Genomic DNA, 15,779 nt, shown 5'->3' with positions numbered 1-15,779 from the left:
TGTAATCTGAAATACATTATTTTGTGATGATAGATTAACTTCAGTTAATGAAATAATTTGTTTATGATCCTAATGGTCAGAGTTCTGTAGCAACTAAATACTGCTAATAGCAATATGACACTGCTCCTTTCTGCCAGGTTCAGTGTTAAAGCCTAAACTGTTCAAAACAAGTCTGCTTTAGGTTGAGTTTGCATGACATTTCTAGAATGTATTTGAACTTGGTCTGTCCTGATCCGATTCGAAATATCGGTATTGGAATTTCTGACGAAACATAACTCCTGATACCCATTGGTGGTGTACTACCAACACGGTTCCTTTTGACTGTGTGGCTTGCAGAACTATAGTTTGATGTTGTGGTTCTAAGGAATTAGTATTTTAGCCTTTATAGTAACATTTACAATGAAAGGCCAACTCTACTGACTGACTGTTTCAGCTTCTGGTCTGTCTGTGTCATGTGATCTGCTCTGCACTGTACAAACAGCTCATGAAGTAGCAGAGATAGTTGCACAGAAAGAAGCTGAAACACTACTTCCTAAATGTTATCACCCCTTTAAGCTGTAGTAAGGAGTTCTGAAAAAAACATGGACTTTGCTTGAAAGTCTGAACAAGAACACCTTACAGGTCCCTCATCCTTGCTCTCTGTTGTGCTGCAGCCCTCCCTCGGCAGCTCCTCACCCACAGCGGAGCCTGCCGTGAATGCACAAGCTAGTAAGCAGGGCCACTGATGACGGCAGATAAACAGCTATGGCACATTCACTGGTAGGAATGAAACATCAATGATATGCTTTACATGGGCTATGACCTGCCCATACCATTAGTACAGCTGCAGCACACCAGCAATCTTGAACAACGGTGCGCGCTGTGTGGGGGAGGGATGTGAGCAGTGCGTATACAAGTATGATTGACACTGCCAAGACATTCCTCCAAGCTCTTATTGGTTGTTTCTGACCTGGAGTGGTGTATTTCCGCAAATGGCAGTAGGACCACTGGGAGGAGCCAGAGGAGCTTGGTTTCTTCACTGATCCTCTGTATCATATATAGTGACTTTTAAATTTTTTTACATGTGTGTTAAAACTAAGAATTTTTACAAGTTACCTACTGCAGCTATAAGAAGGAGCTTTTCTGTAAATTTTGTCTGTACTTGATTCACTGGAACAACCATAAATTTATGAGGGGCCGATTAATGAGTTCTAGATAAAACATGATAATGTTAGCCTAGCACTTCAGCAAAGCAAGCAGGCTGAATACAGGTGCTTCTCAAAATATTAGCATTTGTGATAAAGTTCATTATTTTCCATAATGTAATGATGAAAATTTAACATTCATATATTTTAGATTCATTGCACACTAACTGAAATATTTCAGGTCTTTTATTGTCTTAATACGGATGATTTTGGCATACAGCTCATGAAAACCCAAAATTCCTATCTCACAAAATTAGTATATCATTAAAAGGGTCTCTAAACGAGCTATGAACCTAATCATCTGAATCAACGAGTTAACTCTAAACACCTGCAAAAGATTCCTGAGGCCTTTAAAACTCCCAGCCTGGTTCATCACTCAAAACCCCAATCATGGGTAAGACTGCCGACCTGACTGCTGTCCAGAAGGCCACTATTGACACCCTCAAGCAAGAGGGTAAGACACAGAAAGAAATTTCTGAACGAATAGGCTGTTCCCAGAGTGCTGTATCAATGCACCTCAGTGGGAAGTCTGTGGGAAGGAAAAAGTGTGTCAGAAAACGCTGCACAACGAGAAGAGGTGACCGGACCCTGAGGAAGATTGTGGAGAAGGGCCGATTCCAGACCTTGGGGGACCTGCGGAAGCAGTGGACTGAGTCTGGAGTAGAAACATCCAGAGCCACCGTGCACAGGCGTGTGCAGGAAATGGGCTACAGGTGCTGCATTCCCCAGACCTGGGCTACAGAGAAGCAGCACTGGACTGTTGCTCAGTGGTCCAAAGTACTTTTTTCGGATGAAAGCAAATTCTGCATGTCATTCGGAAATCAAGGTGCCAGAGTCTGGAGGAAGACTGGGGAGAAGGAAATGCCAAAATGCCAGAAGTCCAGTGTCAAGTACCCACAGTCAGTGATGGTCTGGGGTGCCGTGTCAGCTGCTGGTCCACTGTGTTTTATCAAGGGCAGGGTCAATGCAGCTAGCTATCAGGAGATTTTGGAGCACTTCATGCTTCCATCTGCTGAAAAGCTTTATGGAGATGAAGATTTCATTTTTCAGCACGACCTGGCACCTGCTCACAGTGCCAAAACCACTGGTAAATGGTTTACTGACCATGGTATCACTGTGCTCAATTGGCCTGCCAACTCTCCTGACCTGAACCCCATAGAGAATCTGTGGGATATTGTGAAGAGAACGTTGAGAGACTCAAGACCCAACACTCTGGATGAGCTAAAGGCCGCTATCGAAGCATCCTGGGCCTCCATAAGACCTCAGCAGTGCCACAGGTTGATTGCCTCCATGCCACGCCGCATTGAAGCAGTCATTTCTGTAAAAGGATTCCCGACCAAGTATTGAGTGCATAACTGTACATGATTATTTGAAGGTTGACGTTTTTTGTATTAAAAACACTTTTCTTTTATTGGTCGGATGAAATATGCTAATTTTGTGAGATAGAAATTTTGGGTTTTCATGAGCTGTATGCCAAAATTATCCGTATTAAGACAATAAAAGACCTGAAATATTTCAGTTAGTGTGCAATGAATCTAAAATATATGAATGTTAAATTTTAATCATGACATTATGGAAAATAATGAACTTTATTACAATATGCTAATATTTTGAGAAGGACCTGTATAAACAGGAGCAAAACCTGAGGTGTACTGTGAAAAAAAGCTAACACATTTAAGCTTATACATGGGATTGATTTTATTATTCTAGTGATAGATGTGATAACGTGTTCAACAAGCATCTTTTATTGGTTATATCTACACGACACTCCTACTATGCACAAGAACACTATGCTACACTATGACCTAAACACCATCAGATAGCAGAGTAGTACAAAGCATGAAAGCAAACATGCATGTGTTCCCACAATGTCGGTTTATGCATGATGAAATAGGTCCAAATGTCTGCACAAGTTTAACATCAACACATGGTAGATGAACTTGTGCTGGTCTGAAAAGGATTTGACCTGGAACAGTTTGGTAATCATGCCATTGCATGGTTCCTACTTTGTTCCAAGCATGCCTAATCCTTTTGTCCCAACGCTGCAAGACTGATGTCATAATAATGAAGCTATATATAGTTTCAACAATCCAAAACGGGAGGTGAGAATCATTCTGTGAACCATTTAGACATTAACATGAAAGAATGAATCAATATGGAGGCCAGTGGCAATACAAAACATTCTGTCTATGAAAGAGACACATGCAACAGTTTGCGTGCAGACTTCATTATATTCCCACATGACGTTACATTTTCAGAACTAATGGAACACAAACATGTTCAGCCGCAACGTCAAAGCTTGGCTCTAAAGAACATGGCAGCAGTAAACTACAGCTTCAGATCAGCTTCTGATCAGCTGGATACCTTGTTTCCATCAGCTGGGTTGTGGATAACAGTGGTTTGAGGCTCCTAATTCGAAAGGACCCACAGGAGGAGAAAAGGTTGGTGTAAAATTTAAATGTTAGGAGGTCAATTTAATAGAAAGATGAGAAGACAGGTAAAGGGATAACTGGAAAAAGAAAAAAATACTTTTGAAGAAAAAGCAGAATTACAACAGAGTGCAGCAGAATAACTGACAGATGGAACAATGTAAGAGTAGAAGCTGGACAGGTAACCAGAACAACAGTTTTTTACCTCACAGGTTTAACGAGCTCATAATACTAAACAATGATGATTTTAAACAAAGAAACACAGTAAAATATCTTAGTAGATGTCACATTGGACATCCCCCCCATCAGCAGCAGAACAAACATTTTCCAACAAGTGAAAACGAACGATCCGCTACACACAACTTCACAAACATATCAGTTCAAACACATAACACAGGCAGAACCTAATGGCAGTCCAGCCCATTTACGTGTACAGCATGATACCGCAGAATGGTTTGCCATACACTGGTGCAGTATTTCATTCATGAACATTCTTGGCCTAGTTCTAGCCACCACCAGCTGACTAATGTTAAGGTGTCCACTGAACAGAGAAATACCACATATTTAACAGGAGGATTATCACCTACAAAATGTCTGAACAAAAGAACCAGAGCTGTGATCCGGATATTTTGGAAGCCAGGTCAACGTCCAAAATTTGTGTACTTTGCATGTACCGTTTAACTGGTCATTCATGAATGGCCAAATGGTGCTTAAAGAGGGGCTCATCTTTGTAGCTTTATGGTGGAACTGTTCTGTTGAAGACCCTTGATCAAAAATGGCCTAATTCATGGCTGAACCACTTTTTGATTGTACATTAGCTTAAGTACAGAATGCTCCTTTTTGTTTCTAAAGTATCCCAGAAACTGCCAAGTGACAACATTTAGAGATATTTATTGTTTTTCATTGGAGATGTTGGGGATTACAGCATCCCAACTGGCTGCTGTAAGAACAGTACAGGTCCTTCTCAAAATATTAGCATATTGTGATAAAGTTCATTATTTTCCATAATGTCATGATGAAAATTTGACATTCATATATTTTAGATTCATTGCACACTAACTGAAATATTTCAGGTCTTTTATTGTCTTAATACGGATGATTTTGGCATACAGCTCATGAAAACCCAAAATTCCTATCTCACAGAATTTGCATATTTCATCCGACCAATAAAAGAAAAGTGTTTTTAATACAAAAAAACGTCAACCTTCAAATAATCATGTACAGTTATGCACTCAATACTTGGTCGGGAATCCTTTTGCAGAAATGACTGCTTCAATGCGGCGTGGCATGGAGGCAATCAGCCTATGGCACTGCTGAGGTCTTATGGAGGCCCAGGATGCTTCGATAGCGGCCTTTAGCTCATCCAGAGTGTTGGGTCTTGAGTCTCTCAACGTTCTCTTCACAATATCCCACAGATTCTCTATGGGGTTCAGGTCAGGAGAGTTGGCAGGCCAATTGAGCACAGTGATACCATGGTCAGTAAACCATTTACCAGTGGTTGGCCAGGTCGTGCTGAAAAATGAAATCTTCATCTCCATAAAGCTTTTCAGCAGATGGAAGCATGAAGTGCTCCAAAATCTCCTGATAGCTAGCTGCAATGACCCTGCCCTTGATAAAACACAGTGGACCAACACCAGCAGCTGACACGGCACCCCAGACCATCACTGACTGTGGGTACTTGACACTGGACTTCTGGCATTTCCTTCTCCCCAGTCTTCCTCCAAACTCTGGCACCTTGATTTCCGAATGACATGCAGAATTTGCTTTCAACCGAAAAAAGTACTTTGGACCACTGAGCAACAGTCCAGTGCTGCTTCTCTGTAGCCCAGGTCAGGCGCTTCTGCCGCTGTTTCTGGTTCAAAAGTGGCTTGACCTGGGGAATGCGGCACCTGTAGCCCATTTCCTGCACACGCCTGTGCACGGTGGCTCTGGATGTTTCTACTTCAGACTCAGTCCACCGCTTCCGCAGGTCCCCCAAGGTCTGGAATCGGCCCTTCTCCACAATCTTCCTCAGGGTCCAATCACCTCTTCTCGCTGTGCAGTGTTTTCTGCCACACTTTTTCCTTCCCACAGACTTCCCACTGAGGTGCCTTGATACAGCACTCTGGGAACAGCCTATTCATTTAGAAATTTCTTTCTGTGTCTTACCTTCTTGCTTGAGGGTGTCAATAGTGGCCTTCTGGACAGCAGTCAGGTCGGCAGTCTTACCCATGATTGGGGTTTTGAGTGATGAACCAGGCTGGGAGTTTTAAAGGCCTCAGGAATCTTTTGCAGGTGTTTAGAGTTAACTCGTTGATTCAGATGATTAGGTTCATAGCTCGTTTAGAGACCCTTTTAATGATATGCTAATTTTGTGAGATAGGAATTTTGGGTTTTCATGAGCTGTATGCCAAAATTATCCGTATTAAGACAATAAAAGACCTGAAATATTTCAGTTAGTGTGCAATGAATCTAAAATATATGAATGTTAAATTTTCATCATGACATTATGGAAAATAATGAACTTTATCACAATATGCTAATATTTTGAGAAGGACCTGTACATGGGAGCCCAGCAGTAGGTGAAAACAGCTCAGTGTCAGTGTCACTCATTTGTCACAGAGCAGAATAATGTGCATTTACTACATTTAGGCAATGCTATGAGCCCAAAGCAGAAACATATCAAATGTTTTTAATTATATCACAAGTCATATCATTAGGCATGCTTCCCAACTACTTCAGCTAACTGGAGTCTATGAGACCAAGTTAACTCCAAGCCAAGACTAGGGACCTGCAGCAACAACAGCCACAGTTGGCTTATAATGGCCCCACTGCCATTACAACCAGTATCAACAACAATGGAGCCCATGTACAGGAATGTAATAAAGTATGGTGGAGCAGTCCATGTTACATACAATAAAGCTGCTTAAATGAAGAAATGGAAATAAATGAACACAGTGGAAGAGCTGAACAAGTAATCCATACACAGGTCACTGATGTTATGGTGGGCTGTAACATTCGACAGCCATGCAAGCACACAGAGGCAGAAAGGCAGGCAGACAGTGTACCAGAGCAGGAGTGGAGACAGGCTCTTTGGTGCTGGTGACCACATTAGCCTTGTTGTTGATCTGGAGGACATTGGACAGAAAGACAGACAGAACAGGGCAGAAGTGACAAGGCTTAGTGTCCAAACATTCACTCCTCAAACAGAAGCTGTGAAGGAAAGAAGGAGAGAAAGAATAGAAGGAAGGGTGGGATATTGTGTTGAAGAATGTCCATCACCACAGGAATGATCAGCATCAAGGAATCACATCTACTTGTCAAGCCCAAAACAAATAAACAGTTAATAATCAAGCATTGACACAGAACCCAGCAGAACTCAGCAGCTCCTTGTGTTAAAGTAACACTGTTCAGAGAAAGACTGAAGCAACTCTGTAAAACAATGAAGAACTGCATAAAACTCAATCTCACTTTTGTTTTTCATTAGTTCTGTATTCCAAAGATGAAAATCACCAAGAACACACAGAGTTTCCAGAATAAACTAAACTTTCCATTAGTAGCATATTAATCTGGGAGAAACAACTATTTCTGAAGGTGTTAGGTTATAACCCTAAATTCATTTCAAAACTACATGTTGACCTGCACTTATACAGGGAAGGGTGTAAAACTTCATCAGAGGAAATCAACTAATTTGTCAGGTTCATTAAATTACTTTACTGGTCCAGTGTGCTTTGTGTTATTTTTATTATTAGCAATCCTAAAGTCTGAATAATGTTCCATCTTAGACACACATCAGAAGCTACCAAATTTAATTCAGTTCTGTTTATATATAAAGCACCAATTCACAACTAAAGTTGTCTCAAGACACTTTACACAAAGTTTGTACACAGAACTAAATTCAATTCAATCCAATCATACAAACAGTTTCCAATTCAAGTCCATCGATTCCATTCAATTCTAGTTAAAGTGCGTTTATTATTAAAAGTAAAGTTTTCTATCTAAGGAAACCCAGTAGTAACTTGCAGCATTCACAAGCATGTAGTGACACACGAGAGGAAAACCTTTATCCTGTACAGGTCCGTGTCCCTCCATGGACGCGCCTCCTCAGACCAAACTGACCCACCACCAAACCAATCATGCTGAACAATATTGCAGGCAGCATAATGTTCACCACAGCCCTTCCACACCCTTTCATGTCTGTCACATGAGCTCATAGTGAACCTGCTCTCACCTATGAAAACAACAGGGGGCCAGTGCAGAACCTAACAGTTCTGTTGATCTCTGGCAAATGCTAGTTGATCTCCATGGTGCTGGGCAGTGAGCACAGGGCCTAATAGAGAACGTCAGGCCCTCAGGCCACCCTCATGAAGTCTGTTTCTAATTGGTTGGTCAGAGATGTTCACACCAGTGGCCCACTGGGGATCACTTTGTAGGGTTCTGGCAGTACTCATCCTGTTCCTCCATGCACAAAGGAGCAGATAATGGTTCTGCTGATGACGGCCCTGTCCAGCTCTCCTAGAGTAGCTGTTTGTCTCCTGGAATCCCCTCCATGATCTTCAGTCTGTGCTGGGAGACGGCCAACCTTCAGGCAGTGGCACATATTCATATACCATCCTGGTGAAGTTGGACTGCCTGTGCAACCTCTGTAGGGTCCAGGTATCGCCTCAAGCTCCCAGTGGTGACACTGACCCTGGTCAAATGCAAAACTACTGAAAATCAGTCAAACAACGAGGAGGGAAAGAAGAAATCCAGAGCTGTTATTAAAGTCTCACACAGCTCGTGGAAACAGTTTCCCAACCAGTTCTTAGCTTGCCCAAACAGCTCTACAAAAACAAGAGCGTTGGTTAGCACTCGTTCAGGTGTCTGTTTTCTGTGAACAGAAATCTGTATTCATTAAGAGCAAGAAAAAAGGTTTGGGAGCTTTCCTTTGGTCTGCTTACTGACAGTAACAGTTAGGGGGATGCGGTGTTACTTTATGCTCCATACAGCCAGGGAAAAACGATGGTCGCTCCGCCACTTTTTCCGGCACTGGTCATTTACAGGACTTTACACCATAGGAACAGGGACCTGTGTACCCTGATACTGTTACATCCCTCTTTCCCCCAGCTGCTGACTGACACCCACTCTGCACCAACATGATCATCTCCATATTACCCTTCGTAGGATTACCTGGAACCCCATTTTGTACAATGTTTCTGCAGCAGTCTCCTCAGCCTTAAGCAGTGACTCCTCATGACTGAACTGAAACATAATAAGCTTTGTGTCCCTGACTTCTCAATGCAGGCACCAGGAAGCAGGAGTCAGACCAAGGATAAAACCTCTGCATCAGTTTTCATTTTGTGCCACAGAACAATGAAAGAGCAATATGACTAAAATATCAGGATCAGTGTAGAACAGAACATCTACAGGTAGGAGGTTTGGTTTTTCATTGAGCTCATTGACGAACAAAGAGAACTTCTGCTAGTTCTTCAGCATGCTAAACAGGTAAAATCAAATGTCTGGTTTAAAAGCAGCGAATGTAAATAACACACACACACTTTCTCAGCATGAGTGAGTTTTTTTTTTTTTCTCATGTGAGGACAGCAAAGAGAACGGTGACAGAAATGAAGCAGATCCTCCTTCCCTGAGTCACACGTTAATCATCAGTTCTTCATTCCCAGCCAGTATCCTCATTTCTTACAGCAGGTGCTCCTCCTCTTTCACAGTGACCGTGTGGAGGCAGATCTTTACTGGGAAAATCTTTTACGGACACTCAGATTTAACTGGGTAAACCCAGAGCTCCATTCCGCTCCATTTCATCATCTACGCCATAACAATATTTGAAGAACAACAGTGGGCTGACATGTTTTAAAAAAAGCTCAGAGAAAAACAATAGCTAATGAGTACTCAGGACCGAGCATGAGAAGATAAGAGAAGTGAGAAGACAGAGAGGGAGGACACTTACTTTGACACCATCTGTTTTTTTGTTCAGCAGGCTTTTGGCTGCTGTAAAGACAAAAATAACAATGCGAGAAAATCAGCAACCAGCTGGAATGAACAACTACACACAAGCATTAACAAACACGCGCAAGGTCTGTTCAAGGCTGGCCAATTACTGGCTGCCTCAGGGTGGGCCCTGCTGCAGTTGGAAGCGGAGGAAAATATGCAGATTGAGTTGGGAGTTAGAATTAAATATACAGAATCATCAGTCTGGAACATGCAAAGATTCATTTGATGAGACAGTAAGAGACACAGCAGCAGTAGCAGTGTTTGCTGTATTCAGCTCCTTCATTTCTATCATAGCTTTCATTCATGTGCTGGTATTTCATCTCAATCTAACCAGAAAAGGAGTGAGTATTTGATAAGAAAGGAGCCCCGAAATCATGAAAGCTGATTGGTTGTCCTGGCTTCTGTGGCAGATAAAAAACTACCTACGCTTTAGGTAACATGCATGGACAGAGTGAGACATGGAGCAGATGATCAAACGTGGCAGTGAAGGTAGTGTAGGGGTAGAGGACATGTGTGCATCCTTTACACATGAGAGGTGGTTTATAAGCAGAGGGGACATCACACCATAGACATGTCCATCTTAAGAACTGATAGAGCTTCAGAGTGGCATCAGATCTCCTCTGGTAGCCATGTAAGTGGAGCATTAATCTGGTCAAAAATTTAACTGTACCAACAGCTGTCAGGGTCAGTGTGTAAAAATGTGTTCGATTACAAGACTTTAAGGATCTTAGTTCATCACTTCCATCCAGGCTGAATTTGATTTACTAAAATAGTCCTACACCCAGTATGCCTTTTTGGTGCACATGCAGACCTGTGGTTAGAATGGAGCAGACGTGTGAAACAGGCACCAGAGGGTAAAAATGGTGGCGAGATGTCACAGGCAGTTTCTGTAGCGCCCGACAGTCAGAACAGTAAAGACCTCATAGATACAGACAGCACTGGTAAGGTAAACCTCCCAGTGTGTCCTGCTGCCTGCACCACAGCACAGCACTGTGGCCTAAACATTTTTTGCACCTTCCAGCTACAGTTTGCCAGGACTCTTCAGACATCTCCATGTGGCCCAGATTGCACTGAATGTGCTCAACAAAGGGTGACTCCAAATACACAAGAAAAGTTAAAAATCATGAACAGAAGAAGAAACAAATGCAGTATGGGAAAACCTGCTCTGATGCCAGGGTACAAACAGATTAGCAGGGTAGGAATTTAGCTCAGAAAAAAGTGACGGTAGAAAGGTTGTTTATTTCCCTTTACCACAGGGGAGTTTTGATGCGGGAGAGCGCCAAGAATTTCGAATTGTTTGAATTTTTCCAACATTATAATTCAGTCACATCAGTTTAAAATAATCTAAATTGTACTCTTAACATTAATTAATTTAGTAAATATGAAATCAGTGATGGCTGTTTACACCGTCAGTGGTGAAAGAGAGGGTACATCGTTGATCAAAACTAGATTTTGGGGTTTTATAGATTTCTGAGGGACAAATAAAAACAATCACAAAGCCTGTAAAATGCTTTTCTGCTATTGTGTGTGTGGTAGATGTTCTTCTGGGAGACATCTCTCAGGCTTTATTTATGAAATATCTGTGAATAATAAAAATGATTATAATACAGTTTCACTGTGTAAACACTGAATTGATCACCAGTTTACAGGTAGAAGACTTCCCAACCAGATCAGTCTCTCCATGTCAGTGAAATCTCTTTAATATTTGTTAGTGTTACACCTGTCTGTGGAGTGTGTAGGGCCTCTTTAACATCCGAAGGGTAGTCACTGCGACAGAATCATTTATTTTCATTTCATTGCTGAAAATCACGGCTTTAAATTCCATGATCCTTGTCCCTCAAACCGAGACAGACCATAATAAAGGAGGATCATTGTAAATTTGGTATCGCTAACATGAACTTCTGTTAGCAGGATTGTCTCAGTGAACTGTAGCATTCCACAGACGACTTTCACTCCAACCAGACATAGGGGGCAAACATTTGTCAACTGTCTGATCAGAAGAAGATCTGAACAGATTATGTCAGTTATTTCTCACCGGGATGTGATACAGTTTTAGTGTCCTTATTACACCATCCTGAAGCATTATTGTTATTTTTCTTCGTCTGCACCACTGCATCCAACGCTTTGCATTGCACCTGGTGATGAATGGCTTGGATGCAGCTGCTCAGCCATGGAAACCCATTCTATGAAGCTCTCTATGCACTGTTCTTGAGCTAATCTGAAGTCCACGTGGAGTTTGGAGGTCTGTAGCGACAGACTCTGCAGAAAGTCGGCAGCCTCCACGCACCATGAGTGTCGGCCTCTGCTGCTTCCTCTCCCTCTGTTTACGAGGCCTACCACTTCATGGCTGTAGTTGCTGTCATTCCCAATCACTTCCACTTTCTTATAATACCACTGACAGTAGAAGGTGCAATATTAAGGAGCGAAGAAATGCCTAGGTGCTTAAGAAATGCCTCGGAAGTATTGTAACACCTGATTTCAGTTATTTGGATGGGTGACCAAAAACCCCTGGCAATATAGTGCATGTTCATAAATAAAATGAAAAAACAGTTAGCAAAATTAATGTGTGTGTGTGTGTGTGTGTGTGTTTAAGTAAAAACTATATAAATAAGTTGATGGGAAAAACTACTTGCTATAAATAAATGATTCCAGAGATGTTTTTGATGACACAGGCAAGCTGAAGGTTTTCTTAAAGAAATTTTTATAGAAATGTCCATATTGGAATTTATACGTATGATTTAAATATTACTACAATCACCCTGCCATCCCTATTTACATTTAATTAATAACAACACAGCAATTTAGGTTAGTTTTAACATTTTTATCTGATATGGTAACCAATGGAATGACTGTGCCACATGAAAGCCCTATGCAGTTACTTTAATAAACTGGACATGCCTCAAAACCAAACCTGGCGGAGGAGTTCAGTTCTGCAGAGAAGTACCAGTTGCAATAAGGACTCTTACCTTCCAAATATGTTACCAGACAAGAGAAGGAGGGAAGAAAATGAAAACATGTCACTGCTAGGAACATTGAACACATATTTATCATGGTTAGGGATCACAAATATTTAATTCAATGATAACAGTGAGCACTCTTTGTCCCAGAAATACACTCATGTCTTGCTGGTTTGCCTTTTGAAAGGATCTGTAGCTCTAGCTTTAATGATCTGTTCGGTGCCTCAGTGTTTGTAGCAGCTAAACAGAGAACAAATGGGGCTCAACAGGCCCTGAAGACCAGCCCTATTGGCATTTCAGACACTGACAAGTGACAGGGGATTTAATATTACAGGTGGAACTGGGGAGAAGACTATTAGCTCAGAATTTATTCAGAACTTTTTCAGTCCTACCTGAGAAGTTGCGAGTGGCGAGCATAGTCGTCAGGATAGCACCCTTCAGAAAAAAATAGGTGAGAAATAACTTAGTGGGACAAGATTTGGACGGTGTGTGAACAACTACTTCAGTAAAAAAACACTGTGTGCTTTTCTTATTTCAAGCAGCAAAGTGAACAGCACCTGTTTAGAAGTCCAAACCAGACTCTTACCTTTAGTTTCCTTCTGGCATTGAATTTCTTGAGGCACTCCACTGTCTCCTGTCTGTGAACCATGGAGGCCACGGTGGAGCGTTGCTGTGAACACAGACACCACAGCGTCAAGAAAAGGCTTTTAGGAAATTATTACAAACCTCGACTATAGTCAGGGAGGTTGTGTGTCACACATACACAGATCCAAGGGTGTTTGAGAGCATCTGCAGCAGTGACTCTCTTAGCTGGGTTGATGGTCAGCATCTTGTTGATAAGGTCTTTGGCCTCAGCAGTCACTGTGTCCCACTCTGGAGATGGGAACTGTTTGGAAGAAAACACATATTTCAGCTACACGCACTTTTTCCCTGCTGTTTTTTTTATTTATTAAATACTGAAGAGCTCACAAAGTGTCCCTCGGCTGATCTGTGGATATAAGTTAGGTCCAGTTTAGGTTCAAACTGGGGGAGCTTGAACTGGAGGATATCTTTAACCAGATGCTCTGGATAAAAGGAGCATTCTTTATAAGATCCAAAGGCTCAAACAGATCATTGTTTATGTTAGAGCACAATCAGGGAGAGAATCAGAGAAAGAATGTATATATATATACATACACTGCTCAAAAAAAATAAAGGGAACACTTAAACAACACAATATGGATGGCACGTCAATGGGAGTTGTGGCAAGAAGGTTTGATGTGTCTGTCAGCGTAGTGTCCAGAGCCTGGAGGCGCCACCAGGAGACAGGCCAGTACACCAGGAAACGTGGAGGAGGCCGTAGGAGGGCAACAACCCAGCAGCAGTACCTCTACCTCCGCCTTTATATATATATATATATATATATATATATATATACATATATACAGGTCCTTCTCAAGATATTAGCATATTGTGATGAAGTTCATTATTTTCCATAATGTAATGATGAAAATTTAACATTCATATATTTTAGATTCATTGCACACTAACTGAAATATTTCAGGTCTTTTATTGTCTTAATACGGATGATTTTGGCATACAGCTCATGAAAACCCAAAATTCCTATCTCACAAAATTAGCATATTTCATCCGACCAATAAAAGAAAAGTGTTTTTAATACAAAAAACATCAACCTTCAAATAATCATGTACAGTTATGCACTCAATACTTGGTCGGGAATCCTTTGGCAGAAATGACTGCTTCAATGCGGCGTGGCATGGAGGCAATCAGCCTGTGGCACTGCTGAGGTCTTATGGAGGCCCAGGATGCTTCGATAGCGGCCTTTAGCTCATCCAGAGTGTTGGGTCTTGAGTCTCTCAACGTTCTCTTCACAATATCCCACAGATTCTCTATGGGGTTCAGGTCAGGGGAGTTGGCAGGCCAATTGAGCTCTTACTGGTGCAATGTGCAATCAATGAAGACTGGCTACCAGGCTGGTCCAATTTAGCCATGAAACCTCCCACACTAAAATGATAGGTGTTTCAGTTTCATTGTCCAACCCCAATATATATATATATATATATATATATATATATATATATATATATATATATATATATATATATATATATATATATATATATATATATATATATATATATATATATATGAGTGAAAAAGGTACAGAAACATCTATAACAAAGTGCCAGAGAAATCCCCCATTAGGTCAATTTCCTCTCAGGCAGTGACTCAATATCACCGACTGGAAGTTTGCCCTGAAATCCTTAGGCTGAGAGAAAGACAGGACACAGTCCAGGATCTGGACCTCGGGTTGGTCATCACAACACAAAAACACACAAAAACACACACACACACACACACGTAAAACTCACATCATAAGCTCCAGCTTTAATCTGCTGGTAGAGTCTGTGCTGGTCCTCATCCCAGAATGGAGGGTATCCTACCAGCAGAATGTAGAGGATCACCCCTAAAAACAAACAAATTAGTGAAAATGGAGCTTTATTATGATGAGAAACTCCAAGTCAAAGCATGCACTAAAAGGTGCACGCAAGAAAATTCTAATGAACATCTGTTTCTATCCAGAGACCTTTTCTAACAAGGTTATCAACCTAAATTTACAGTCCAGTTAGTCTCATTGTTGCAGAGCATCAAGCAGAGGTGTGACTTAGGGAGACTTCATGGTGTGCAAAATAATTCATGTTCAAACATTTGTTTTTATTGCAGAGTTGGTCATTTACTTAGCAACAAATATTTGCTGCTTATTATTTAATCCCTGGAGTCTGTTGGGACCACAGCCATGGGTACAAAATGAAAGGCCAGTCAGACGTCTGACACAAGTTTGTACACAGAGCAAACTATTGTGTAGCCAGAAGAGAAAAAAGGAACCCAACAGCAGCAACTGTACCATTTATATCAAAGAAGAACCATGTGCTTGGTGCTTGTGTTACCAGTAATGTTGTTTCTGAATGGCTGGCTGGTTGCCAGGAAAAGATGAAAGGCTTTTGTTGCTGTCAATTCAGTCGGTCAGCACAAGTGTGTTTTACAGTGTGTGTGTATGTGTGTGAGTGTGCGAGAGGTGAACATCTCAGGCCCAGGTGGCCTGGCCTATCAAGACACGTGTGGAGTGAGTGTCAGCAGCCATTAACTCAAGAGGTTGGAGTTCTCTGTTCTCCAACCTGTGCTTACACACACTCACACAGAAATCTACAGAACAGAAAGACTCTGATCATGTGCCAGGGCGA

The 15,779-nt window shown here is 41.5% G+C and overlaps 1 protein-coding gene across 15 annotated transcripts in view; it reads right to left on the bottom strand.

The window, feature by feature from the left end:
* Positions 1-15,779, bottom strand: part of camk2d1 (calcium/calmodulin-dependent protein kinase (CaM kinase) II delta 1) — a 143,368-nt gene that overhangs the window by 10,871 nt on the left and 116,718 nt on the right. For 3 of the 15 annotated variants that reach the window (XM_047386747.1, XM_047386738.1, XM_047386737.1), the window contains exons 9-15: positions 14,910-15,004; positions 13,301-13,423; positions 13,124-13,207; positions 12,930-12,972; positions 9,537-9,574; positions 6,661-6,720; positions 3,549-3,593 (exon numbers count right to left, since the gene is read on the bottom strand). In XM_047386747.1, the coding sequence (XP_047242703.1) occupies positions 3,549-3,593; positions 6,661-6,720; positions 9,537-9,574; positions 12,930-12,972; positions 13,124-13,207; positions 13,301-13,423; positions 14,910-15,004 (488 nt within the window). Of the gene's footprint in view, positions 1-3,548; positions 3,594-6,660; positions 6,721-9,536; positions 9,578-12,929; positions 12,973-13,123; positions 13,208-13,300; positions 13,424-14,909; positions 15,005-15,779 lie in introns of all 15 variants that reach the window. The other 12 variants (XM_047386746.1, XM_047386736.1, XM_047386749.1 and 9 more) reach the window with 7 other exon arrangements.

Source organism: Girardinichthys multiradiatus, chromosome 14, assembly GCF_021462225.1.
Source record: "Girardinichthys multiradiatus isolate DD_20200921_A chromosome 14, DD_fGirMul_XY1, whole genome shotgun sequence".
Taxonomy (NCBI): Eukaryota; Metazoa; Chordata; class Actinopteri; order Cyprinodontiformes; family Goodeidae; genus Girardinichthys; species Girardinichthys multiradiatus.
This window is presented reverse-complemented; position numbering and strand designations above follow the sequence as displayed.